This window comes from Osmerus mordax, chromosome 16, assembly GCF_038355195.1.
Source record: "Osmerus mordax isolate fOsmMor3 chromosome 16, fOsmMor3.pri, whole genome shotgun sequence".
NCBI classification, from domain to species: Eukaryota; Metazoa; Chordata; class Actinopteri; order Osmeriformes; family Osmeridae; genus Osmerus; species Osmerus mordax.
Genome location: NC_090065.1, coordinates 2,538,251 through 2,564,589, shown reverse-complemented (window position 1 = coordinate 2,564,589; position 26,339 = coordinate 2,538,251). Strand labels below are relative to the sequence as shown.

Genomic DNA, 26,339 nt, shown 5'->3' with positions numbered 1-26,339 from the left:
ATCAGTTGGTTCCTTGGTAGGCCTACCTGGTAATCATGGAGTAGTTTACCTATTCAATGTATCAAGAGAAAGGTTATAAATTATCAGGGGGGGGGGGGGGGGGGGGAATATTGCTCATATACATTTAAAGGGACCAGAGAGATGACACCCGTTAATGCTCTTTTATCTCTGAATGGTTTTAGAAAAACCTTGAGGACACGTCGGTGAGACACGAGACGGAATCACCAATCCTTAGTTTACTATCTGGCGTAAATCCAGATATTTTGCATGAGCCAAGATGTGTGGGTTTTAATCTATCGGCAAAGGAAATATGATGTTTTTCAGATTATAGCATATTTGGATATTTGTTTCTACTTATTCTGAATATTTTGACCGAACTGTCAACCCTTTGATACTTTTAATAGCCTGTTTCAAAATGCTTAGACCAGTGGTCTGAACCCAACGATGATGCCTGGTCTGTTCATCGTGCCTCTCCAATCTTAATTCCTTTTGACAGAAGCATTCAGTAGCCTACATCTTAGAAAGCAACATCCTACTGCGCATATGACAGTCAAGCCTAGCCTACCCTTGTCTATTGTGTAAATAACGTCAAATAGGCCTACCAGTCCTTTGTATTGCTTAGGCCTTTCCCCCACTGTAATGCGGTGGGATGCCCTACATTGAAGCCAAAGCTCTCGTGATTGTGGGTCATATTCTCATCCTGTTCATTTTCGTTTTGAGTCAAATGCACGAGAAAGACAAAAAGCTCATGTTTTATTGACTTGCACACTTTCTCTCCATCTCGCCCTTTCTCTCACAGCTAATTTGTTACCACCCACTTGAACCGGAACCTTTTCAAGCGAGCTACAACAACAACTGCCGTTGCTCTGACAGCGGCAGCGATTTTGTAGGCTATATCGCTAGGCTCTGGTTGAGCGCCCGTTATTCAGCAAACATGCTTTGATTTTTGGACAGCGTTATTAATGCCAGTGTTGCTCGAACTCATACGGAAGCAGGCAACGGCACTATTTGATTTAAATACGGTTGCAAAATACAAATATTCCACATTTTATCGGACAGCGCGAACATATCAATGGTTGTGAATTCACGCGCTGGTCGCGGGTGCGGTCCCACCCCGGGCGCTTTGATCGTACCGATCTAAGCGAGGCGGTATAATTTTCGGTTACAGTCTTAACGACTTTGCAAGATGGGGAGCACCACCTCTTGCTGCGTGTCGTCGAGCCCGAAGATCCGGAGAAATGCCCATTCAAGGCTGGAGTCATACCACCCTGAGCCGGAGTTGAGCAGGGAAGACACGGGCTGCAACCTGCAGCACATAAGCGACAGGGAGAATGTCGATGGTAAAGTATTACACGGGCCATCTCAGTACGGAGTAGGTAGCCGATGTTTGAGCAAGATATGGGCGTGTTTTTAGAAATGGTACGCATTATAAGTGCAGGTTGCGTGTTGTCAGTTAGCCTACTAGTATCTTGACAGCCTGAACTTGCTCGACGAAATATTGATAGAGTAAATAAAGAGGTTATCAATTCCAGATGCTTTACAAGCCGTTTTCATTATGAGTGGTTCTATTGAACGGCATGGTATCGGATTCTGAATGTCATTTCAAACACAATCCATCATTGGTCCGTCTATCATATTTAAAGTTGACGTTTCTGTACAGTAGTAAAACATTGCCGCGGCTAGGTCAGATATTGACTGACACGGTAAATGATTGACTTGATTGCGTGGTAGCATCCAGGTGTAGACAACCCATTTCGTCGCTTTACTTAAGCTTGGTAACTGTAGGGTCTGTCTGGTTGTCTGATTGTGTGTGTGTCGTATGGAAATTTGATGCAGGCGGTATGGAACAGACTGCTTTGTGCTCTTCTTTGTTTTCAGCGCGAGCGTAAAAGAGTCGAACTATGGAACGCGGAGGGCCTCCATTGACACGTGAACTAATATGCATCACAATACATTCACTCCCGAAAGTGTCTACAAAGTGATTCGCCCATATTCGCTCCACCGTGGACTGGAACAATTATTTCTCAGAATGATTTTATTATAGACATCTTTGACTGTGAAAATCTCGTCCATTCAACACGTTTGACCACTCTTAAAGACCAAATTACCAAAATATAGACTATCTTTCCACAGTGCATATTTGGTAGGCCAACAGATCCAATTGAATTTTGAAGATCGAATCTGTTAGTGGAGGTGAGGTAAAGTGTTCCTGCATGGCCTACATCTGCTTGGCTGGTGCATTAGGACAGTCTGACAGACAGGAAACACACATGCAGGTCTGTAGTCTGTCATTTGTTTGAATTAGCCCCCAATGTCTGTACAGAGCAGCCTGGCTTGCCTCTGTCACAACACCAGGCCTCCCTCTACTCATCACACATTCAGGAAAGCAGCTTTTCGTGGATAGAAAGCGAGACTTTGGAGAAGAAGGAATGGAAAGGGGAAATGCCCTCTCAGCTAGCTGACTTTCCACTGAAGCCATTCTGCTGGGGGGTTTTCTGTTCCTGTATAGAACCTCAGCTCTCTGATTCTGCATCCCATGTTCCTCTGTGAGGTCATGAGACTTATTATGAGGTCACAGTACTCATCTCGATGTCACAATACTCTTCCTGAGGTCACAATACTTATTATGACTGTTGTTGTTCCCCAACTTTCGCATACTAACTTGGGAATATAATCAAGGGTTTAGGCCACTAGTGTGTATCTGGATGAGTTTTGAAAGAACACTTAGTGTGTGTGTGTGACTGCCTAAGCTGTTAAGATGAGAGATAAGCGTGACTATGGCAGTGTGGGTCTGTGTGAGTTCAGACAGTACGGCCCGCTTGGACATGAAAGCATCTCTTAGTCTCCTGCTCTGTGGTGCTATCTGAGGGTCTCCCCCCAGTCTGCCCCCTGGGGCGCACAGGGGCCTCATATCAAACGCACCCCAGGGTAGAACTCTCTAGTGAGATCCTTAATGGAGCCTTTTAGAACATGGATGTGTTATGAGGGGGGGAAATTATGTATTTTCCCCTCTGAAAGGATGAGCAGGGAAGTCAACTCCCTTACCCAGACTGCACCAGAATAGGCCTCAACTTGTTGGTATTAAACTGTTAAAAAAAAAAAAACAGGTCTTTTATTGGTTGTGAGTCATAGACCTTTCGAGTATCGTGGATGTGTTTTGTTTAGCAGGCTTGTTCTCCTCCTCCTAATATCTCTTTCCCCCATTATTCCTTACACTGTTTTTTCTCTTTCTCTGTCTCTCTCTCTCTTTCCCTTTTGCTCTCTGTCTGACCTAACAGTGATTAGTATGTCCCTTCCCAGCTGGGATTTGAGGCTTTTTAAGCTACGTCCCTGAACAGCTTCCCTCCTCCATCCCTCCATGGAGCAGGAATCACCCTCCCCTCTCCTCTCTCCCCTCCCCTCCTCTCCTCTCTCCTCCCCTCTCCTCTCTCCCCTCTCCTCTCTCCCCTCCCCTCCTCTCCTCTCTCCTCTCCTCTCCAGTACCTCACCCTGCCTGCCTTTAAGCAAGCTCTGAGTCAGGATTATGTTGTTGAGGGATTTCTCCACCTTGGTGGTGTGTGTAATCCAGCTGTCCTCTCTCCAGTGTGGCCCCCGATTCACCAGACACGGAAGAAATACTGCATTGAGGCTTGTAATGATTTGTATATGATGATTTGTTTTATATATTTGATATGTCAGTGTGTCTGGGAGTGAATGTAACCGAAAAGGTTAATGTTTCTCTCAGCTGTATGTTTCAACCTAAACAGCAAAAAAGCTGTAGTCCAGGTTACCAAAGACAAAAGCGCCTCATTATACGTTCTTGTTAAACATCAAAGAGACGGTGTCTGAATCCAGAGCCTTCATTTTCATGGAGGATTTGTCGATGAGCTGTTATTTTACGGGTCTGATGGAAATCTGTCATTACTCTCTTAGATAGAAATGTACCAGAACTGATGTGATGTTTACTAAGTGGTATATTTTGTCTGTATGGAAGAGGGGAGAAAGTGATTCTTTGTGAATTATCTTTGTGTGTGTGTGTGTGTGTTTGCATGTCATTGTGTGTGTGTGTTTGTGTGTGTGTGTGTTTTGCGTGTCAACGTGTGTATGTATCTTTGCGTGTTATGTGAGTATGTGTTTGCATGTCATTGTGTGTTGTGTGTTGTGTGTGTGTGTGTGTGTGTGTGTGTGTGTGTGTGTGTGAGAGAGAGAAAGATGCTCACAAAGAGAGAGACTCACTCGGAGGGCTGGGGAGACAAAGCTGTCTTATGATCTCCCTCCCTCACAAAGCTCTGCTGTGCGGTCTCTCTTTAGGCTGTTGTTCTCTCTGAGGCGCCAGGCATCAGCTGAGGGGCTTATATTTAGGTGTATGGATGAGTCTCTCTCCTTCTCTCTCTCGTCACCTCTCTCTATTTCCCTCTCACTTTCTATTTTTCTTTCTCCATCTCCTGGTCACTCACTTGCTTTTTTTCTCTCATCCATTTCTACACTACCATCTTTATTCTTCTGTTTGTGTGTTCTGTACCTTCACCTCCCCCTCTTTCTCTTCCTTTCCCTCCATCCTCAGCTCTTCCGTCGCTCCTCCTCTCCCCCTCCTCTCCTCCTCTCCCCCTCCTCTCCTCCTCTCCCCCTCCTTTCCTCCTCTCCCCCTCCTCTCCTCCTCTCCCCCTCCTCTCCTCCTCCTCTCCTATTCCCCTGTGATACGCTACTGTCTACAGACACGCCCTCATCTGACTATGTAAATGAGGAGAGTGAGACTCGGCGTCCTATTTCCTTTAATACCCAGTTGTCTCCCGGGGGAGAGAGAGAGATAGAGGGGGGAGAGGGAGAGATGGGGGAGGTGAAGAGAGAGAGATAGAGGGGGGAGGGGGAGATAGGGGAGGTGAAGAGAGAGAGATAGAGGGGGGAGGGGAAGATAGGGGAGATGAAGAGAGAGAGATAGAGGGGGGAGGGGGAGATAGGGGAGATGAAGAGAGAGAGATAGAGGGGGGAGGGGGAGATAGGGGAGATGAAGAGAGAGAGATAGAGGGGGGAGGGGGAGATAGGGGAGATGAAGAGAGAGAGATAGAGGGGGGAGAGGGAGATAGGGGAGATGAAGAGAGAGAGATAGAGGGGGGAGAGGGAGATGGGGGAGGTGAAGAGAGAGAGATAGAGGGGGGAGAGGGAGATGGGGGAGGTGAAGAGAGCGAGAGAGAGAGATGGGGGAGATGAAGAGAGAGAGAGAGATGGGTAAGAGAGGTGGGAGGGGGAGATAGGGGAGATGAAGAGAGAGAGATGGAGGGGGGAGAGGGAGATGGGGGAGGTGAAGAGAGCGAGAGATGGGGGAGATGAAGAGAGAGAGATGGGTAAGAGAGAGGTGGGAGGGGGAGATAGGGGAGATGAAGAGAGAGAGATGGAGGGGGGAGAGGGAGATAGGGGAGGTGAAGAGAGAGAGATAGAGAGATGGGGGAGATGAAGAGAGCGAGAGAGAGAGATGGGTAAGAGAGAGGTGGGAGGGGGAGATAGGGGAGATGAAGAGAGAGAGATGGAGGGGGGAGAGGGAGATGGGGGAGGTGAAGAGAGCGAGATAGAGGGGGGAGGGGGAGATAGGGGAGATGAAGAGAGAGAGATAGAGGGGGGAGGGGGAGATAGGGGAGATGAAGAGAGAGAGATAGAGGGGGGGAGGGAGATAGGGGAGATGAAGAGAGAGAGATAGAGGGGGGAGAGGGAGATGGGGGAGGTGAAGAGAGAGAGATAGAGGGGGGAGAGGGAGATGGGGGAGGTGAAGAGAGCGAGAGAGAGAGATGGGGGAGATGAAGAGAGAGAGAGAGATGGGTAAGAGAGGTGGGAGGGGGAGATAGGGGAGATGAAGAGAGAGAGATGGAGGGGGGAGAGGGAGATGGGGGAGGTGAAGAGAGCGAGAGATGGGGGAGATGAAGAGAGAGAGATGGGTAAGAGAGAGGTGGGAGGGGGAGATAGGGGAGATGAAGAGAGAGAGATGGAGGGGGGAGAGGGAGATAGGGGAGGTGAAGAGAGAGAGATAGAGAGATGGGGGAGATGAAGAGAGCGAGAGAGAGAGATGGGTAAGAGAGAGGTGGGAGGGGGAGATAGGGGAGATGAAGAGAGAGAGATGGAGGGGGGAGAGGAGATGGGGGAGGTGAAGAGAGCGAGAGAGAGAGAGATGGGGGAGATGAAGAGAGAGAAAGAGATGGGTAAGAGAGAGGTGGGAGGGGGAGATGAAGAGAGAGAGATAGCGGGGGGAGAGGGAGATGGGGGAGATGAAGAGAGAGAGATAGAGGGGGGGAGAGGGAGATGGGGGAGGTGAAGAGAGAGAGAGAGAGAGATGGGGGAGATGAAGAGAGAGAGAGAGATGGGTAAGAGAGAGGTGGGAGGGGGAGATGAAGAGAGAGAGATAGAGGGGGGAGAGGGAGATGGGGGAGGTGAAGAGAGAGAGATAGAGGGGGGGGAGATGGGGGAGGTGAAGAGAGAGAGAGAGAGAGAGAGAGAGACTTCAAAGCCCACTCATGAGCTCTACCTCAGCTCTTCTGTCTCTCAGATCCCTCATGCACACACACACACACACACACACACAACACAACACACGTGACTCTAAGACAAACTCGTATGTACACACACACCCTATCCCCATCTTCACCCCTGCAGTTCCAGACTCCTGTGCTTCATTCACACAACACAATCCTCTCTCCCTCCTTTCATTAGCTGGCTCTCTCAGCTGCTCAGACAGACAGCATAACAAACAGCAGCTCTGCTCAGAAACCCTCTTTCATTATAATTATCATCACTCCCACATCCTAAACACACACACGCTCTTAGCCTCTCACTTCCTCCAGGATCTAGAGGGCCAAGCAGGAAGCCCTGGTCCCTCACAGACTTCGTAACCACGGTAATCAGCAGCTTCAAACATCATCAGCACCGTCCAAGCCCGAGTCAGACAAACTCTTCACACAGACCTTGTCACACTGACAGTCTCTCTCTCTCTCTTCTCTCTCTCTCTCTCTCTCTCTCTCTCTCTCTCTCTCTCTCTCTCTCTCTCTCTCTCTCTCTCTCTCTCTCTCTCTCTCTCTCTCTCTCTCTCTACCTTCCTCTCTCTCTCTCTCTCTCTCTCTACCTTCCTCTCTCTCTCTCTCTCTCTCTCTCTACCTTCCTCTCTCTCTCTCTCTCTCTCTCTCTCTCTCTCTACCTTCCTCTCTCTACCTTCCTCTCTCTCTCTCTCTCTCTCTCTGTCTCTCTCTCTCTCTGTGTGTGTGTCAGTAAAGCAGTGGACTTCTGTCTGTGTTTCCTTTCTCTCCCAGTAAACTCCACTTCAGTAGGTCAGGTTTTGAGGGAGGACGAAGTCATCGATTGATTTGTAGACGAGTAATGAGGAAGACATTTACTCCATCATGCGGTGAGTGGTGGAGTGCTGCTCCTTAAGGACACTTCACTGGCAGCTGCTGCTGGGCTGGGCTAGGTTAGGCTGGGTTAGGCTGGGTTAGGCAGTGCTAGCACAGGACGGGCTGGGCTGGAGACCTAGACAGAGTGACATCCAGGAAGGATGTATTTTGTGGATCCTCCATCATTTCATGTTTCATGGGAGACTACACTGTTAAAGCCATTACGACTCGCGGTGGACGGTCACATGACCTTACCTGTGAGTGGTAATTGATGTTACATCGAGCGGAGAGTAAGCGATTGTGTGTGTGTGCACATTTGTGTGTGATTGATCGTTCTCCCTAATGAGAATATTCTGAAGGCAGTGCGGATGTGTGGGAGGATTGTCTTAATGAAGATGTGTGCTGCAAGGACATTGATTGGCCAGTCCAGTTTATTGACTGGCCAGTCCAGTTTATTGATTGGCCTGTACATTGCCCCAGTGTTCTTTTTTAGGTAGAAGACAGCGAACTGTGTAGATGATAAAGCTGAGAAGATTACGTTTTTAGACAAGTGAACCGTATGAGCCAAGTTGGGCTTCTTATTAACACAATTCTTGTTTAGATAACACAACCTGCCACTGCCTCTTCACTACATTTACATGTAGTCATTTAGCAGACGCTCTTATCCACAGCGACTTACAGTAAGTACAGGGACATTCCCCCGAGGCAAGTAGGGTGAAGTGCCTTGCCCAAGGACACAACGTCATTTGACACGGCTGGGAATCGAACCAGCGACCTTCTGATTACTAGCACGATTCTCTAACCGCTCAGCCACCGACGTCTTACTACATGCACTTCCCCCATACTAAGCTCTACTTTTCTAATAGCCAATCCCCCTAACCCTTGATACCATTTAATGACATAACGTAGCTCCTTACATGGTAGTTAATAATGGAACCTTAATGGAACCGTAATGTAAAGTGCTGCCAAATGCATTATCAGATTCAGAGTCTGGCTCTTACACAGTCAAGGATAAGATGGTAGACTCGTATGTGTGGTCGGGGGAGGACTGGTGAAGGAGCTGTTCTGAATGACGTCTTCTTTTCTACTGGACTGGAAGGTTCCCCAAATGATGACTCTGCGTTTTTAGCAAGCTCTCTCCCCCCCTCACAATCTCTCAAACTCTCTCTCCTTCTCTCTCCCTCTCAGACTCTCACACTCTATCTCCCCCTCTCTCTGACACAAACTCTCCCCTCCTACCCCCCACCCCTCTCTCTCTCAACCTCTCTCTCAACCTCTCTCTCCCTTACCCCTCATCATTCTCTCTCCCTCCCCCCTCTCTCCCCCCTATCCTCCCCCCTCCCCCCCCCCACAAAAAAAGCAGCAGCCAGTGCAGTTGTTTTAAACCCACCACCATCTCTGCCCTGCTCGTTCAGACAACAATGGTGTGTGTGTTGAAACGGTATTAGGGGGGATGGAATAACAGTTGGCAAGTGTTAGCTTAGCTCGCGGGAGACAGGCGGAAGTTTGAGGAACGGACAGTGTTGTTTTTTCGAGGGTTTGTGTGCTGTTTACCTTTCCAAGATGTTGACATAACAGTGGCTGGCAGGGTCACCCGCATGGTGGGCTTGTCTCCTAGATAACTCAGTCTCTGTCTACTGCCAGGAAACATTTGGATTGTAATTCAGCCTTAATGGTGTGAAATGCAAATAGAGAGCGAAAGAGGACTGGAGAGAAAGGAAAGTAAGAGAAAGAGGAAGGGAGGTAGGATGAGGAGGAAGAGGAGGAAAAAGGAGAGGATTTGACCCTGCCCAGTTATTGTTTTTCATACAAACACGTGTGGGAAAGTGTGTGTGCGTGTTACCTGTGAGTGTGTGTGTGTGTAAGTACGTACGTGCCAGTGGCTGCGGCCCTCACATCGTTCTCTGTGTGCTTAGGCTCTCCCACGCCAACAACTCCCATTGTTAATTCATTAACCCTATCAGGGAACAGCAGGCCGGCAGGCTGTGAGCCGATAGGTCGAGCCTCTCCAGTTACACAGCTGCAGGTGGTGACTCTTCGTTAAAGGTGACCTCAGGTGGGCCGGATCCTGTGTCAGCAGCAGCCCTGCTCAGCAAGGCCCCGCTTGGTCTCCTCTCCTCCAGGGTGCGTTTTAAAGGGGGGGTGAATGTGTGGTGCCCACCTTGCCATTCTTTTCTAGACTGTAGGGCCTAGAGAATAGGGATTTAAGGTGTGTGTGTGTGTGTGTGTGTGGAGGGGGGTGGACATGTAGTGTGTGTGTGTGTGTGTGTGTGTGTGTGGAGGGGCATGGAGTGTGTGTGTGTGTGTGGAGGGGCATGGAGTGTGTGTGTGTGTGTGTGTGTGTGTGTGTGTGTGTGTGTGTGTGTGTGTGTGTGTGTGTGTGTGTGTGTGTGTGTGTGTGTGTGTGTGTGTGTGTGTGTGTGTGTGTGTGTGTGTGTGTGTGTGTGTGTGTGTGTGTGTGACCATCCGGTGTTGTGGTGTGTTTTCTCCTTTTGTTTTTCCGAGACAAGTGGGATTAAAGGTGTGTGACTCTCGTGTGTGGGCATGTATGTTTGTGTGCATAATATGTGTATAGCACACGTGTGTGTGTGTTCCCTGTCTCTACCTTTCCACTATCTGAGCCCCCCTCCACACACACACACACACTCCATGCCCAACCCACTCCACACACACACACTCCATGCCCCTCCACACACACACACACACTACATGTCCACCCCCCTCCACACACACACACACACACACACACACACACACTACATGTCCACCCCCCTCCACACACACACACACTCCATGCCCCTCCACACACACACACTACATGTCCACCCCCCTCCACACACACACACACACACACACACACACACTCCATGCCCCTCCACACACACACACACTCCATGCCCCTCCACACACACACACACACACACACACACTACATGTCCACCCCCCTCCACACACACACACACACACACTCCATGCCCCTCCACACACACACACTCCATGCCCCTCCACACACACACACACACACACACACACACACACACACTACATGTCCACCCCCCTCCACACACACACACACACACACACACACACTCCATGCCCCTCCACACACACACACACTCCATGCCCCTCCACACACACACACTCCATGTCCACCCCCCTCCACACACACACACACACTCCATGTCCACCCCCCTCCCAGTAAAGATGTTTATAATGGCCACCTCTCGGTGGTGGGGTGTTGAGAGTGATGCAGCTGATGCTGTTTGTTTGCCAGGCTGATGTGTTCACACTGGCAGCTTGGCTCTGCTGTCTTGAATTATGCATGGGTCATGTGACTTGATCACGTGACTGAACTGAGAGAATGTAAAAGGGACATTATTTAGCTGAGCTGAGAGGATGCTGTTCATGATAGCAAACTCCATATGCAGTGCTGATATTTAACATGTATTCAGTTTGTACAGTTCCATCCAACAGAGCAACTCGCCAGGGGCTGTGACACTTCTGGGGTGTGTTTCTCATGATGAGAGAACTCAAAAGCTAAAATATAAATGTGTGTGTGTGTGTGCCACCATCCACAGGCTGGCTGACTACACTGTAACATTTGTCCTCACTGTTCAAAACCTCCTCACGCAGTGTGTTGTTTTGTGTCGACAGAACTCAACATGGAGTACAACCCATCGGACCATCCTCGCGCCAGCACCCTATTCCTCAGCAAGTCTCAGACCGACGGTGAGTTTCTCATACAGCAGCCTGGCCTCACACACACTGGGAACTAGCGCTTGATTTACATACTGTTTTCGTACGGGGCTTTTTAGAAGAGCGTTTTAATGTTTATGGTGTTTCTGGTGAGCACAGATGAGAGGTAGAGTAGTCTAAGGTGTTTCTGGTGAACACAGATGAGAGAGGTAGAGTAGTCTAGAGTGTTTCTGGTGTGCGTGGTTAATCGCTTCTCAGAACCTGTTTACAGGACACAACGCTGATATTAACCACCGCAACACTGCTTCTTTCAAGGATTATAAATGTGTTTCACCACATGAACCTTTCTCATATCTGTCTACACAAGACAGTGCTAAAGCAATACCTGTTTGAAGTGTTTTTAATTTCTAATTTTGAAGTTGTGCGTGAGACAGTGTGAGAAGCAGTACTATCCTGTTGGGGTTAGACAGGTATACAGTACTGTGCTGTTGGGGTTAGACAGGTATACAGTACTGTGCTGTTGGGGTTAGACAGGTATACAGTACTGTGCTGTTGGGGTTAGACAGGTATACAGTACTGTGCTGTTGGGGTTAGACAGGTATACAGCACTGTGCTGTTGGGGTTAGACAGGTATACAGTACTGTGCTGTTGGGGTTAGACAGGTATACTGTACTGTGCTGTTGGGGTTAGACAGGTATACAGTACTGTGCTGTTGGGGTTAGACAGGTATACAGTACTGTGCTGTTGGGGTTAGACAGGTATACTGTACTGTGCTGTTGGGGTTAGACAGGTATACAGTACTGTGCTGTTGGGGTTAGACAGGTATACAGTACTGTGCTGTTGGGGTTAGACAGGTATACAGTACTGTGCTGTTGGGGTTAGACAGGTATACAGTACTGTGCTGTTGGGGTTAGACAGGTATACAGTACTGTGCTGTTGGGGTTAGACAGGTATACTGTACTGTGCTGTCGGGGTTAGACAGGTATACAGTACTGTGCTGTTGGGGTTAGACAGGTATACTGTACTGTGCTGTCGGGGTTAGACAGGTATACAGTACTGTGCTGTTGGGGTTAGACAGGTATACTGTACTGTGCTGTCGGGGTTAGACAGGTATACAGTACTGTGCTGTTGGGGTTAGACAGGTATACAGTACTGTGCTGTTGGGGTTAGACAGGTATACAGTACTATCCTGTTGGGGTTAGACAGGTATACTGTACTGTGCTGTTGGGGTTAGACAGGTATACAGTACTATCCTGTTGGGGTTAGACAGGTATACAGTACTGTGCTGTCGGGGTTAGACAGGTATACAGTACTGTGCTGTTGGGGTTAGACAGGTATACAGTACTATCCTGTTGGGGTTAGACAGGTATACTGTACTGTGCTGTTGGGGTTAGACAGGTATACAGTACTATCCTGTTGGGGTTAGACAGGTATACTGTACTGTGCTGTTGGGGTTAGACAGGTATACAGTACTGTGCTGTTGGGGTTAGACAGGTATACAGTACTATCCTGTTGGGGTTAGACAGGTATACTGTACTGTGCTGTTGGGGTTAGACAGGTATACTGTACTGTGCTGTTGGGGTTAGACAGGTATACAGTACTATCCTGTTGGGGTTAGACAGGTATACAGTACTGTGCTGTTGGGGTTAGACAGGTATACTGTACTGTGCTGTTGGGGTTAGACAGGTATACTGTACTGTGCTGTTGGGGTTAGACAGGTATACTGTACTGTGCTGTTGGGGTTAGACAGGTATACAGTACTATCCTGTTGGGGTTAGACAGGTATACTGTACTGTGCTGTTGGGGTTAGACAGGTATACAGTACTATCCTGTGTTTGGGGTTAGACAGGTATACAGTACTGTGCTGTTGGGGTTAGACAGGTATACAGTACTATCCTGTGTTTGGGGTTAGACAGGTATACAGTACTGTGCTGTTGGGGTTAGACAGGTATACAGTACTATCCTGTTGGGGTTAGACAGGTATACAGTACTGTGCTGTTGGGGTTAGACAGGTATACAGTACTGTGCTGTTGGGGTTAGACAGGTATACAGTAACTATAGTAACTAAGCTCCTGGTTCCTGTGTTTCAGTGGAGGTACCTAGCAGGCCTGGTGAGTAGAGACCCCACAGTGCTTCTGCCTCCCCCTAGCTGTCAGCTCTGCCTCTCTCTCTCCTTCCTCATCAGCCGCTCTGAAACTGTTTTCAAAGCGACGCCTCCGTTTTTGAATGTAGCGAAAATATTTTATGTTGTTGACATCCTGTTTCTATTCTAACAAATGTATTTCCATATCCCCCCCGCTCTCCGCCCTTCCCATCCCATAATATCCACTCGCTCTTTCTATAGTAATAGCATCTCCTCTGCTGTTGCAATTACGCAGTCCCCCTCCTGCTCTCTAGGGGGCACTCCTCACAGTGTGAGAACCACTATCCTGCTTATCTCACTGTCCTAACAGTCCACTGTGTCTTTCTCTGAGCCTGTGTGGATCTCTTAACATGTCTGTACAGCCTTTTGTATCTGTTGCCATTGACCCTCAGGAGTCAATGAGATGGTTTCATTGTGGAAAGTCCTAATTTCTTGTGTGAATCGTGTCTCTGAAGTCACGAAACAGTCATGTGGCTAAACATCCTGTGGCTGTTATACAACCCCATGTTGATGATAACTCATCCATCACTAAAGCAGATTTATACCTCCTCTTCATCTCTCTCTCTCTTTCTCTCCCATCCTGCTGTATTTAACCTCTCTCCATCTCTCTCTCTCTGTCTCTCTCCCTCTCTCTATCTGTCTCTATCTTTCTCTCTCTCCAGTGCGTGACAAACGGAAGAGCCTCTTCATTAATCACGTGAGTTTTCACTGTTTTTGTCCCTAACGAGATGAATATCAATGCTGCTGGATTTCTATCAGGACCTAATCTTTCCCCGTGCACACTTTCATCTGCTGTTGTATAGATTGTTGTTTTTGTTGTATGACGATGGGCAAAAAAGAATTTACGTTGAGTTTCCTGTTTTGTTTTACTAGTTAGCCCACATAGGGGAGTCCAAGGTACTGTTCAAGACTGTTTTCATCCTTTTCATCGTTTTTGCCTGCCTTCCGTTTCACTATATCATGGATCATTCTGTCAAAGTTATTATTGCACTGTAGTGGGGATCAGATGGCTGAGCGGTTAGGGAGTCAGGCTAGTAATCAGAAGGTTGTTGGTTCGATTCCCGGCTGTGCAGAATGACATTGTGTCCTTGGGCAAGGCACTTCACCCTACTTGCCTCGGGGAGAATGTCCCTGTACTTACTGTAAGTCGCTCTGGATAAGAGCGTCTGGTAAATGTAGTGTTATCGGTTTTGTTCACCATACTTTAATTAGCTAGCTTTTGTCATCAATACATCTGCTTAATGACAAAAATGTCATGATGTTATTTTCCAGACGTTCCCCTAGGAGATAAATGGAGTATCTGCCCAATTATCTGGGGGGGGGGAGAGAGAATGTGTTTTTATTTGACCTCTGCCCTTCTGAAACATGATCCTGCCTGTGTTTGGAGAGAGGAGTAACAACATGTATGTGTTACATCCCATCTGTCTGTTGCCCATGCATGGCCATTACTACCCCGTACCGTAGAATGTGCAAGGACAAAGGAAAGTGCACGCATGTTCATGTGTGCACGCTTGTGCATGTATGTGTGTTGCCGTGTGTACTTTACAATGACACTCTCTGTGTGTGTGTGTGTGATGGCAGCACGGGACAACGAGACGGAAACACAGTTCCTGCTCCACCATCTTCCTGGACGACAACACCGTCAGCCAGCCCAACCTCAAGTACACCATCAAATGGTGAGCAGCATCACTCCCCAACACAACCCCACCCCACCCCCAAGACAACCACACCCCACCCCCAACACAACCCCACCCCCAACACAACCCCACCCCCAACACAACCCCACCCCCAACACAACCCCACCCCCAACACAACCCCACCCCCAACACAACCCCACCCCCAACCCCACCCCACCCCCAACACAACCCCACCCCCAACACAACCCCACCCCCAACACAACCCCACCCCCAACCCCACCCCACCCCCAACACAACCCCACCCCCAACACAACCCCACCCCCAACCCCACCCCACCCCCAACACAACCCCACCCCCAACACAACCCCACCCCCAAGACAACCCCACCCCCAACACAACCCCACCCCCAAGACAACCCCACCCCCAACACAACCCCACCCCCAAGACAACCCCACCCCCAACACAACCCCACCCCCAAGACAACCCCACCCCCAACACAACCCCACCCCCAAGACAACCCCACCCCCAACACAACCCCACCCCCAAGACAACCCCACCCCCAACACAACCCCACCCCCAAGACAACCCCACCCCCAACACAACCCCACCCCCAAGACAACCCCACCCCCAACACAACCCCACCCCCAAGACAACCCCACCCCCAACACAACCCCACCCCCAAGACAACCCCACCCCCAACACAACCCCACCCCCAAGACAACCCCACCCCCAACACAACCCCACCCCCAAGACAACCCCACCCCCAACACAACCCCACCCCCAAGACAACCCCACCCCCAACACAACCCCACCCCCAAGACAACCCCACCCCCAACCCCACCCCACCCCCAACACAACCCCACCCCCTGAAGTAGCAGAGCCTCTCAGGCAGCACTGAAGGCGTTCACAGACACACATGTCCTGAGAAACACAACAGGCTGACGTGGATGCTTTCGTGACTGTGAGACATTGCAGTAAGACGTGTGAAGTATGACAAGTCATTTATTTTGTAATTTTCTTCTTTCTCCAAAGTGTTTCACTTGCAGTATACTACCACATCAAGAACAGGTAAGTGAGGTTTTTTCAATTGTCACTCAGTTCTGTCGGTCAGGAGAGAGGAGGGTGAGAGGGTTTATCCCGCTAGCCAACGCGAAACCAAAAAAGTGACTTTTTCTGAATTGTTGGTTTTAGGGACACGGATGGAAGAATGTTCCAGGAAATCTTCGACGAGAAGCTTCACCCTCTCTCGGTAAAACATCCGTTTCCTGTTATATTGTCATTCTGTTTTGTGTAATAAACGTTACAGAATGGTGAGTTCAGTCAAGAGGTTGGGGTTGAGGCTATATGGACCCCTGTGGTAGGAGCTGAAAGGAGGGACAGGGCTGGATGTGTTGATGCAGGTGCTGAGAAGTGTGTTTCTATCTCTCTCTAACCCTCCGTCTGCTCCCTCTCTCCCCTCTGCTTTTCCCTTTCTTTCTCCCCCCCACCTTGCTCCCTCTCTCTCCTCTGCTTTTCCCTCTCTTTCTCCCCCCCACCTTGCTCCCTCTCTCCCCTCTGCTTTTCCCTCTCTTTCTCCCCCCCACCTTGCTCCCTCTCTCCCCTCTGCTTTTCCCTCTCTTTCTCCCCCCCACCCTGCTCCCTCTCTCCCCTCTGCTTTTCCCTCTCTTTCTCCCCCCCCACCCTGCTCCCTCTCTCCCCTCTGCTTTTCCCTCTCTTTCTCCCCCCCCACCCTGCTCCCTCTCTCCCCTCTCTCTCTCTCTCTCTCTCTCTCTCAGAAATCAGAAGTGCCGTCAGACTACAACAAGCACGACCCGGAGCAGAAGCAGATCTACCGCTTCGTCAGGACGCTGTTCAGCGCCGCGCAGCTCACGGCAGAATGTGCCATTGTTACCCTGGTAACGGCATGGTGGGGTGGGGAGGGATGGATGGATGGACGGATAGTTGGGTAGAGGATGGGATGGATGGAGGTTGGCTGGATTGGGGATGGATGGAAGAACGGATGGATGCATACAACCCCCAAGCCCCTCTTCAGATGAAGCTGCTTATTTAATGAGCTGGTTAGTCCACGTCTGCCCACCCTGGGGCTCTGCTAGACGTAGTAGAGTCAGGATGTTTTGTGGTTGTCCTAATATGTAGGCCACATCCATACTGAGAACCAGACACTTTACTCTGGGGCTGAGTCACAACCCTCACCCCCTCCTCCCTGAACTCCTCCTCATCCCTCCCCCCCTCCTCCTCATCCCACCTCCCTCTCCCCCTCCTCATCCCTCCCCCCCTCCTCCTCATCCCACCTCCCCCTCCTCATCCCTCCCCCCCTCCTCCTCATCCCCCCTCCCTCTCCCCCTCCTCATCCCTCCCCCCCTCCTCCTCATCCCACCTCCCCCTCCCTCTTCCCCTCCTCATCCCTCCCCCCCCTCCTCCTCATCCCACCTCCCTCTCCCCCTCCCTCCCCCCTGGGGAGCGTCTCTCCCCCTGATCGGCAGAGACAGGTCAGGGACGTGTGTAATCGGAGCATCCCTCAGTCCAGTGTTGTGTCTCGGACACTGTGTCGTCCGGCACAGCTCTGCTGCTCTCTCCTGCAGAGGTGGAGGCAGGGGAACTGTTGCCATGGCTACGTCTCATGCTGCGGATTCATACCATCATGTCAGTAAAATATTTAGGGGGATGCCCCGGTAGCTCACCGGATAAGGGTGTGTAGGCTGAGGACTTACCGCAGAGACCTGGGTTCGAATCCCGCATGTCGTCCCCTCTCTCTCCCTGCCCTGCCCTCCCGGTCACACCCTACCTACGGACTGTCCGAAAAAGCGCGATAAATGCCCCAAAAATCTTCAAAATATATTTTGGATGTCTTTTACAGTATGCCAGAAATCTCACTGTTTTTTATGGTGGCCCCTTGAAACAAAAAAAACCCAGTGACATCATAGTTTTGAGTGAGTTACAATCCAAACAAGACAGCCGGTGAACACCTCACTCAGTCTGGCCTGTCCAGCCCTCACAAACCGGCTCCTAAGACATCTCCTGGTCGACTGCATCTCCCTGCAGGCCTGTTTCACTCAGTGACACTAACAAGCCGACCACAGTTTGATCAGTCATGAACAGAAGGAAAGAAAGGATGCCTGGAGACAGTGTCTGACAAGAAGGAAATTCAGAGGAAAAAAAGATTGTCTCTTATGTTGAACCAAAGAACACCACTATCCAGTCCAAGTCATCTTTAATCATGGCCTAACTTCCTCCCTTCTTCCTTGCCTCCCTCCCTCTCCCTCCTTCTCTTTCTACCTCCCTCTTTTGCTTCTCTCTCCTTCCCTCCCTCCCACTCCTATGCCTCATCTCTCCCATCCTCCTTCCTCCCCCTCTCCCTTTCTCCCTCCTCTCTCCCACCCTCCTTCCTCCCCCTCTCCCTCTCTCCCACCCTCCTTCCTCTCCCTCTCTCCCTCCCTCCCACACCTATGCCTCATCTCTCCCTCCCTCCTTCCCCTCTCCGTCCCTCCCTCCCTTCCCCCCCCCCCGGTCCAGGTGTACCTGGAGCGCCTGCTGACCTATGCAGAGATCGACATCGCTCCAGGGAACTGGAAGCGCATCGTGTTGGGGGCCATCCTGTTGGCCTCCAAGGTGTGGGACGACCAGGCCGTGTGGAACGTGGACTACTGCCAGATCCTCAAGGACATCACCGTGGAGGACATGTATGTGGTGGGGGTGGGAGCATCCATATGTCCATGTTCATATGTCTTCTGTGTGTGTGTGGGTCAGTTTGTCCATCTATATGTTCATGTTCATGTGTCTACTCTGTGTGTGTATTTGTGTTTATGTGGTTGTGTGTTTGTCCATCCGTGTGTGTGTGTGTGTGTGTGTGCGCTGTAACCTCAGGCTATGTAAACTTGACCCAGGTCAGAGTGGCCACAGCGCCGGAATGGAAGTGTGTGAGATGGAAGAGTGTGAGATGGAAGAGTGTGAGATGGAAGAGTGTGAGATGGAAGAGTGTGAGATGGAAGAGTGTGAGATGGAAGAGTGTGTGATGGAAGAGTGTGTGATGGAAGAGTGTGTGATGGAAGAGTGTGTGATGGAAGAGTGTGTGATGGAAGAGTGTGTGATGGAAGAGTGTGTGATGGAAGAGTGTGTGATGGAAGAGTGTGTGATGGAAGAGTGTGTGATGGAAGAGTGTGTGATGGAAGTGTGTGTGATGGAAGTGTGTGTGATGGAAGTGTGTGTGATGGAAGTGTGTGTGATGGAAGTGTGTGTGATGGAAGTGTGTGAGATGGAAGAGTGTGTGATGGAAGAGTGTGTGATGGAAGTGTGTGTGATGGAAGAGTGTGTGATGGAAGAGTGTGTGATGGAAGAGTGTGAGATGGAAGAGTGTGTGATGGAAGAGTGTGTGATGGAAGTGTGTGTGATGGAAGTGTGTGTGATGGAAGAGTGTGTGATGGAAGACTGTGTGATGGAAGAGTGTGTGATGGAAGTGTGTGTGATGGAAGTGTGTGTGATGGAAGTGTGTGTGATGGAAGAGTGTGTGATGGAAGAGTGTGAGATGGCCGCTGGGCTTCGCTGTTCCCAAAGGACACACTTCCCCAGGCTAAATATAACTGACCTGTTTAACAGCTCACATCTGCATGCGAGAAATCGCAGACTGTTTTTTAGGATGCAAACTGAGACTCCTCTGGATGGCCTTGTCCTCTGACGTTCAGCAAAGTGTACCTTGTAGTTGAGTCTTAATGCAACCAGTGGTATTAATTAATGTATTCATTAATTAACATGTTGATATTATGTACAGAAAACACCAGAGGGAGATGGTATAAACAAAGAAAGAACAGATGTATTTATCCGCTCTTAAACCGCTCTCCTCTCGTCCAGGAATGAGCTGGAGCGTCAGTTCCTAGAGCTGCTGCAGTTCAACATCAATGTCCCCTCCAGCGTCTACGCCAAGTACTACTTTGACCTGCGCTCTCTGTCGGAGACCAACAACCTGAGCTTCCCCCTGGAGCCTCTCAGCAGAGACAAAGCCCAGAAACTGGAGGTCAGGCTAAATGAATAACTTGAGTATTGGTTTTCAACTTTGTTGTTATTGGGTGTGCTTTGCCTTTGGCAAGGGCACAACCTTTGTTCTCTCACATATATATTATATGTTTTTTTTTTTGTTTTTTTTGCCCCCCTAAAACTCTGTCAATATTTGGCCTACATAGACAACCTAGGTGTCAAAAGTTTCGTCTTGGTAGCGATTGAGTTGCTTCTATTGGAATTTACGTTCCGTTGCATGGTTTAGGCTCAAGTTAAGTTTTTGTGGCGAAAAGTGAAGCTAACGGTGGCTAATTTGCTAGCCACAGTCACTGACGTTACTAACGTCACTACGTCACTAACGTCACGAAAACACGCGTGACTACCTTTGGCAGAACATTCGTTTCGCATCTGTTTGTCAGTAACGATCATTGTCAGTAACGTTACTGACAATGATCGCTACCAGTGAGCTTTTTATGAATGAGCGATTTTCCACTAAATAAATGTCGAGCGATTTTCCACTAAATAAATGTCAAGCTTATTTACGTTTTGGGGGGCATATTTTCAGTTAGCAGATGGTAATGTTTGAATCGCGATTCCATCTTCTACTGCCGGTAACGTCGTAGAATAATCTTCAAAGAGGGTTCTTTATTCATGAATGAATGCAATATGAGTAGGCTAAATGCCTGAAAATATCACGAGAAGGGAAAAACTTAAAAGGACGTTTAAGTCATAGAGATTAGGTCAATTTTTTACACCGGTCTGCCAAATGTATTTGCTATGAGGCTGCCTCTTGCAGGGGAAATGAGAAGACATCTATTTCATTCTACACTTCACTCGTATTTTGAGTTGTAAATGAGCAGCAAAAAAAATATGCTTTTAAATCTATGTAATCTTTATAAATAATAAGTATGCAGTTTTAAATAAAATATACAGAAATATCAGTTGTAAAAATGTCATTAAAAAACGGACCCCTGTGCAACCGACGCAAGCAAGCACACCCTACAATTTCCCCAGAAATTGTACCCTCTCTAGTTTTACTGTACATTGCGAAGTGATTGCGTTCGGCAAGCTTAACAGCTGTGTGTAAAGATGACGTATGACGAACTTCAACGTTAATTAACCTTCAGATGCTTCTGCGTGGTGTTGAAATGACTGTTGTCGTTGTGTCCCCAGGCCATCTCCCGGTTGTGTGACGACAAGTACAAGGACGTGAGGCGCTCAGCCAAGAAGCGCTCAGCCAGCGTGGACAACCTGTGTGGGGTACGGTGGGTGCCTGCCATCCTGTCCTAACCTCCAGCCACAGACCCAGGATGGGGACCGGGGCTGGGGACTGGGGATGGGGACAGGGGACCGGGGCTGGGCCTAGAACCGGGGCTGGGATGGGGACCGGGGCTGGGTCGAGGGCTAGGGCTGGGCGTAGTGCTAAGACTGGGCCTAAGACTAGGTTTGAAGCTTGGACTGGACTTGGACACTAAAACTAGGTTTAGTGTTGGCGCTGGGCCCTAGGGCTTGCATTGAAAGTGGGACTGGAACTAGGTTTGAGATAGACCCGCGACTAGGTTTGAAACTAGGTTCTAGGGATGGTGTCGGGATGGATCTGAGACTTGGCATGGGAACGGAACCAAATCCCTTGCTCTTGGACGGGGATGGAACCTGTGGAAACTAGAACTCGGAACTAGACCCAGACCCGGAGGCTGACTCCAGCACGCCCATCCTCCGGTCCCTCCTCTTTACTGTAGTAGAGCCCCAGTCTAAAGCCTTCACCCTGCCTCGGCCCGGAGGAACCAGTCCGAAGCCTGTACGCTCACTGGTTCCAATGCTCGTCACCATGTTTACTGTGGGCAGGAGAAGGCCTGCCCTTAGCTTCACTTTGGCTTCCTGAGATTAACGTGCTGCAGCTCTAGGCAACGGGTAGCCTCTGGACTAACCTACAGGTATTAACGAGAAATGGAACGAGAGGAAAAGGGGGGAGGTTGAGGGGTTGGAGAGAGGAGGGTCTAGTGTACCTTTAGGACGGTTCTTTGGCTTTTTATTCACGTGTTTTTATTAATACATTTATTCTTACGGTTTTCATTTCAACTGTTACACACACATGCAAACCCAGTTTAGTATTTCCCTCGGTGGAATCACTGAAGATGAATCTCCTACATTTCTTCATACGCAAACGACTCGAATCAGTGAATCGACCACGTTCATTAATGAAGGTTTTACTGTAGTAGTGCGGTGCCCGTTTGAATTAAAAACTTTTGTACTCTGACAAATGAAGTGAGTCTCAAAGCTCATCCTGGTGCATGCTTGGATACCATACTGGATCAACCCACGACTCCATCGCTTACATCAGCTCAACATGGCTGCGAATGCGTTTTATATTTATTTCTCACCATCCGCTCGTCCAAACCACTTCACTGCTAACCCTTGAGTCCTGGTGAGTTTCATCTTCATAAAGTGTCCAGTTCTCAAGATAATCGAGTCACAGACACACTCACACACACTCAGAGAATCCTGCCTTTATAGTTAGATGATTACCTTACCACTAAACATCCTCCTTAATGAAGATAAGGAAGGGCCAATAACTGCCACCAAGACCCTCAAAATGGCGAGTGTGAGCTACAATGACAAGTTTTTGTTCTGTGACGGCCACTATCTTTAATAGCTCAGTCCAGTTTTGACATGGGGGTAAAAGATTGTGGCCACCGTCAAGGGCGTCACAAACATTGTTTTAATTCGGGGACAAACTATTTGGATTACAGCGTATGATTATACTGTATGGTTCCAGATACTTTAAAGGGTTACGATGCATTCCAAATTAGCGGGAGTATCCAATAATGAACATAAAAACGACCGCTTAGAACATCTCTCTTCTGATACTACATCTCTACTATCTCATACAAGAGCACATGCCGATGGCGATTTGTTGTCCTTGTTCCAAATGACTCCTTAAGTGACCATTCCTTGATTCCAAATGACTCCTTAAGTGACCATTCCTTGATTCCAAATGACCTCCTCAAGTGACCATTTTTTGATTCAAAACGAATCATTGAAATAATTCCTTGATTCCAAATGAATCCTTGAAGTGATTCCTTTCTTCCAGATGGCTCCCTTGAGATGTTTGGAGTGCTTTCTTGTACATGTGAAGTCAACAGAATTCAAAGCGAGAGCATCTGAACATGATTAGAAATGGGATTTTATTTTTTAAATACCTTTTGTGTTTCGACTTGTTTATTGTCTGGATGTTAAGCTACAAATGTTTCTTTTCTTTAAAGAACAAGTCTGAACTCTGAGCCAAGTTCTATATAGTACAGTATTTTTCCCTTTTAACTTTAAGTTGATTCTTTCTGTCTTTTACAGTAAACTTCGGTTTTTCCCAATTATTCAAATGTTATAGTTTCATCCAGGATCAGCATGTGTTTTTGTTAAGATTCTGACAACAAAGCACTAGAATATAATTATTTTGCAGATCAACATTGTACAGTGTATAAAAAAAGAATTAAAGTAATGAGAGATCATTAACTTAATTGTGTAATATTTATATGAAAGTGTTGAGCTGTGTTTCTAATAAAAGGAAATGCCCTTAATTGATGTCTCCATTCTTTTTAATGAGCAGAAGTGTTGTTTGCATGAGGGACATGGATGAACTCCTCTAAATTAGGTTCTTTATTTATTGGTGCATTTTATACGTTCAGTTATAAAACAAATCAAGTTTGTTTTAGTAACAATAACAACAAACGTATCATACATTGTAAAGCACAGCTGCCTGTGCCATTCTTTCCAGTCAAACAAACCGACACAGAAATATCTCAACAATGCTTTGACAGCAACATGTTTAAGGTGTGGTAAGAATAGCCTACAAACACAGGTCCTGGACTCAGGCTGATGGGTGGAAAGCTGTTAAAACACTTGTGATTCTTCTGAGGGTTTGGTGTGAACGTTTCTCTGAGTGTGTGGAGACTTCTGGTGAGCTTCACTGAGACGAGACGAGAGTTAACGAGAGGAGAAGTGTATGTTATTGTTAATTTGTGATTATTTCCATAGAAAGGTATATGGGTGTGTTAGGGTGATGTAGGGTGTGTGAAAATCTGGAAGAACTTCTGTGTGATGAGGTTTTGTTTGCAGCAATGAAGATGGGAGCAATGGAAGCTGTCTTGGTTACTCTGAATAACAACGTCAGTTTCATGGGTACGTTGTTGTAAAGGTGTTACGTTTGCATACATGAATATTTACTCTTATAGTTGTAGAAGATGTTAAACACTTCAGAAGATGTTGGATGACCAAAGAATAATTATTTGATGACGGGTGTTTTTAATATTTTCTCATCTAATTACTTCAAACTTTTCAACAAAATACAGTATGTTTCGGAAAGACTACATTTACATGTATTCATTTAGCAGACGCTTTTATCCAAAGCGACTTCCAAGAGAGAGCTTTACAAAAGTGTATAGGTCACTGATCATAACAACGAGATAGCCCCAATCATTGCGGGTAGCCAAACATGAGCATACATTGTGAAAGAAACTAATAAGTGCCAAAGGGAAAAACCATAAGAGCATGCAGTTAAACAAGTTACAATTAAAAAACATGAACCTCAAAAAGTGCAAGAGTGTACCTGTGGAAAAGTAATCAACAGTAAGATATTTCACATCGAGTACAATAATTTTAAATCAGTTACAACTAACCAACAAGAGCAACAAGTCTCTCAATAAGAGTCATGGTGATCCTGGAGGAACTAGCATCAGGTCCAGACTAAGAATTGAGTTTATGAAGTAGAAACCAAAACACATTTGAGCTATCGTCGTCGTTTGTGTTTGAGTAACAGCCAGAGTGTTTTCCCGTCTCCTCCAGGTAAGACGTGGTGGGTGTTCACGCTGACCCTCCGCCTCTCCTCCCTCCTCCTCTCCGGCTTCACCCTCTTCTACGACGAGCAGGATCAGTTCGTCTGCAACACCATCCAGCCTGGCTGCACCAACGTGTGTTTCGACGTCTTCTCCCCCCTCTCCCTCTTCCACTTCTGGCTGCTCCAGCTCCTGTCCCTGAGCCTCCCTCACCTGCTGTTCCTCACGTACGTCACCCACAGAGTCCTGTCCTCCCAGAGTGTCCCAGCTCCTCGCCGTTCCTCGGAGAGGAGACGGACGAGCTCTCTCTCCACCCTGCGCCGAACTCCCTCCAGTGAAACTCGCCTCGGCCCCGCCCCTCCACGCATCCCGCTGGCCGGTTGGTCCTCGGCCAGCTATCCGTGCGCTTCCTTCCTGGATTCGGCCGCTCGCGTCCTCCTGGAAGCCGCTTTCGTGGCCGCCCAGATCTACCTCTACGGTCTCTCCGTGCCGCGCAGCTTCCTGTGTTACGAGGCTCCCTGTGTGTCGGGCGTGGCCTGCTACACCTCCAGGCCCACGGAGAAGACCTTGATGCTGATCTTCATGCTGGGGGTCGCCTCCCTCTCCTTCCTGCTCGGGCTGATCGACTTGGCTTGTTCCCTGAGGCGCGTGGCGGGACGGAAGAGGAAGAGGGAGGTGCTGAGGGAGGAAGAGCTGAGCAGAGGGGAACAGAACAACGTGTTTATGGGTAACGGAGTTCTGGAGGACATGGAGGTTCTTCTGAGCAAGTCCACCCCGAACGGAGCGCTCAGGAGGGAAGTTGACGACCGTGCGACTCCCCTCGGTGATGACTCCTCCGCGAACGCTGTCGTTCCACAAGCTCCCAGGATCCACATGGTCGCCCTCGGCGGGGCCTCGACCGCACGCGGCCGCGTGGGTACGCGAGAGGGCGGGGGGTCGGCGGCGTCCACGTTCGGAGGCACGCTGGGGTGCGGCCGCTACGTCCTCCATGACGACACGCCATCCCCGTCTCCTCAGAGGGACAGGCGGGCAGCGCCGGACCCCGGCGTCATCATGACCACGCCAGCGGGAAGCAGGAGGCTGGGCTGGTACACCTCCATGGTGGGCACCGGGGAGGAGCGGCACTCTGACGGCAGTGGGACCCTGGATAAGAGGGCGTATGTGTGACGTGGCACAGGGCCTGTCTGATGGGGACCCGGGATAAGAGGGCGTATGTGTGACGTGGCACAGGGCCTGTCTGATGGGGACCCGGGATAAGAGGGCGTATGTGTGACGTGGCACAGGGCCTGTCTGATGGGGACCCGGGATAAGAGGGCGTATGTGTGACGTGGCACAGGGCCTGTCTGTTTAAGGGGTTAGCTGAGGAAACTTGAGGGAGTTTGTAAAGTATCTATAATCATAGATTATTTTATATCTTATATAAATATATAGATGTTTTCTTCATTGTGGATATATAAAGAAAATCCATCTATCACATGTATATTAGTTTCTGAAGACAAACGTGTGCTATGTCAAGTTAAGATAACCAACTATTAATACGTGGGCATACTTAACAATACGATGTGTGTTTAGTCACTGTGGTTTGGTTTATTTAAAGAGTGTACATCTCCACACTTGCAAGGATTGTAGTTATTTATGTTTGCCGACCTTGAAAAAGGGGTCGTTTTCACAATGCAGACTGACCTCCAACCAACAA

The 26,339-nt window shown here is 48.8% G+C and overlaps 2 protein-coding genes across 3 annotated transcripts; both read left to right on the top strand.

Moving 5' to 3' along the window:
* Positions 1–969: 969 nt before the first annotated feature.
* LOC136959409 (cyclin-Y) lies at positions 970–21,124 on the top strand. Of its 2 annotated transcripts, XM_067253734.1 has the most exons (11): positions 970–1,340; positions 11,004–11,078; positions 13,136–13,156; positions 13,851–13,885; positions 14,770–14,864; positions 15,858–15,893; positions 16,017–16,074; positions 16,601–16,720; positions 18,339–18,505; positions 19,671–19,833; positions 20,988–21,124. In XM_067253734.1, the coding sequence occupies exons 1-11, from the start codon at positions 1,187–1,189 to the stop codon at positions 21,102–21,104; spliced, it is 1,041 nt and encodes a 346-aa protein (XP_067109835.1). In that variant the 5' UTR covers positions 970–1,186; the 3' UTR covers positions 21,105–21,124. The 2 variants fall into 2 exon arrangements, with proteins under 2 accessions (XP_067109835.1, XP_067109836.1); XM_067253735.1 differs by lacking the exon at positions 13,136–13,156.
* Positions 21,125–23,929: 2,805 nt separating this feature from the next.
* LOC136958664 (gap junction delta-4 protein-like) lies at positions 23,930–25,810 on the top strand. Its single transcript, XM_067252722.1, has 2 exons — positions 23,930–23,990; positions 24,654–25,810. Exons 1-2 carry the CDS (start codon positions 23,930–23,932, stop codon positions 25,808–25,810), a joined length of 1,218 nt encoding a protein of 405 aa, XP_067108823.1.
* Positions 25,811–26,339: the final 529 nt, after the last annotated feature.

Coding starts and splice junctions, on each gene's coding strand:
- LOC136959409 (XM_067253734.1), top strand. CDS start 1,187: ATGGGGAGCACCACCTCTTGCTGCGTGTCGTCGAGCCCGAAGATCCGG. Junction 13,157..13,850: donor GGAGGTACCTAGCAGGCCTG/GTGAGTAGAGAC, acceptor CTCTCTCTCCAG/TGCGTGACAAACGGAAGAGC. Junction 16,721..18,338: donor AATGTGCCATTGTTACCCTG/GTAACGGCATGG, acceptor CCCCCGGTCCAG/GTGTACCTGGAGCGCCTGCT.
- LOC136958664 (XM_067252722.1), top strand. CDS start 23,930: ATGAAGATGGGAGCAATGGAAGCTGTCTTGGTTACTCTGAATAACAAC. Junction 23,991..24,653: donor TAACAACGTCAGTTTCATGG/GTACGTTGTTGT, acceptor CGTCTCCTCCAG/GTAAGACGTGGTGGGTGTTC.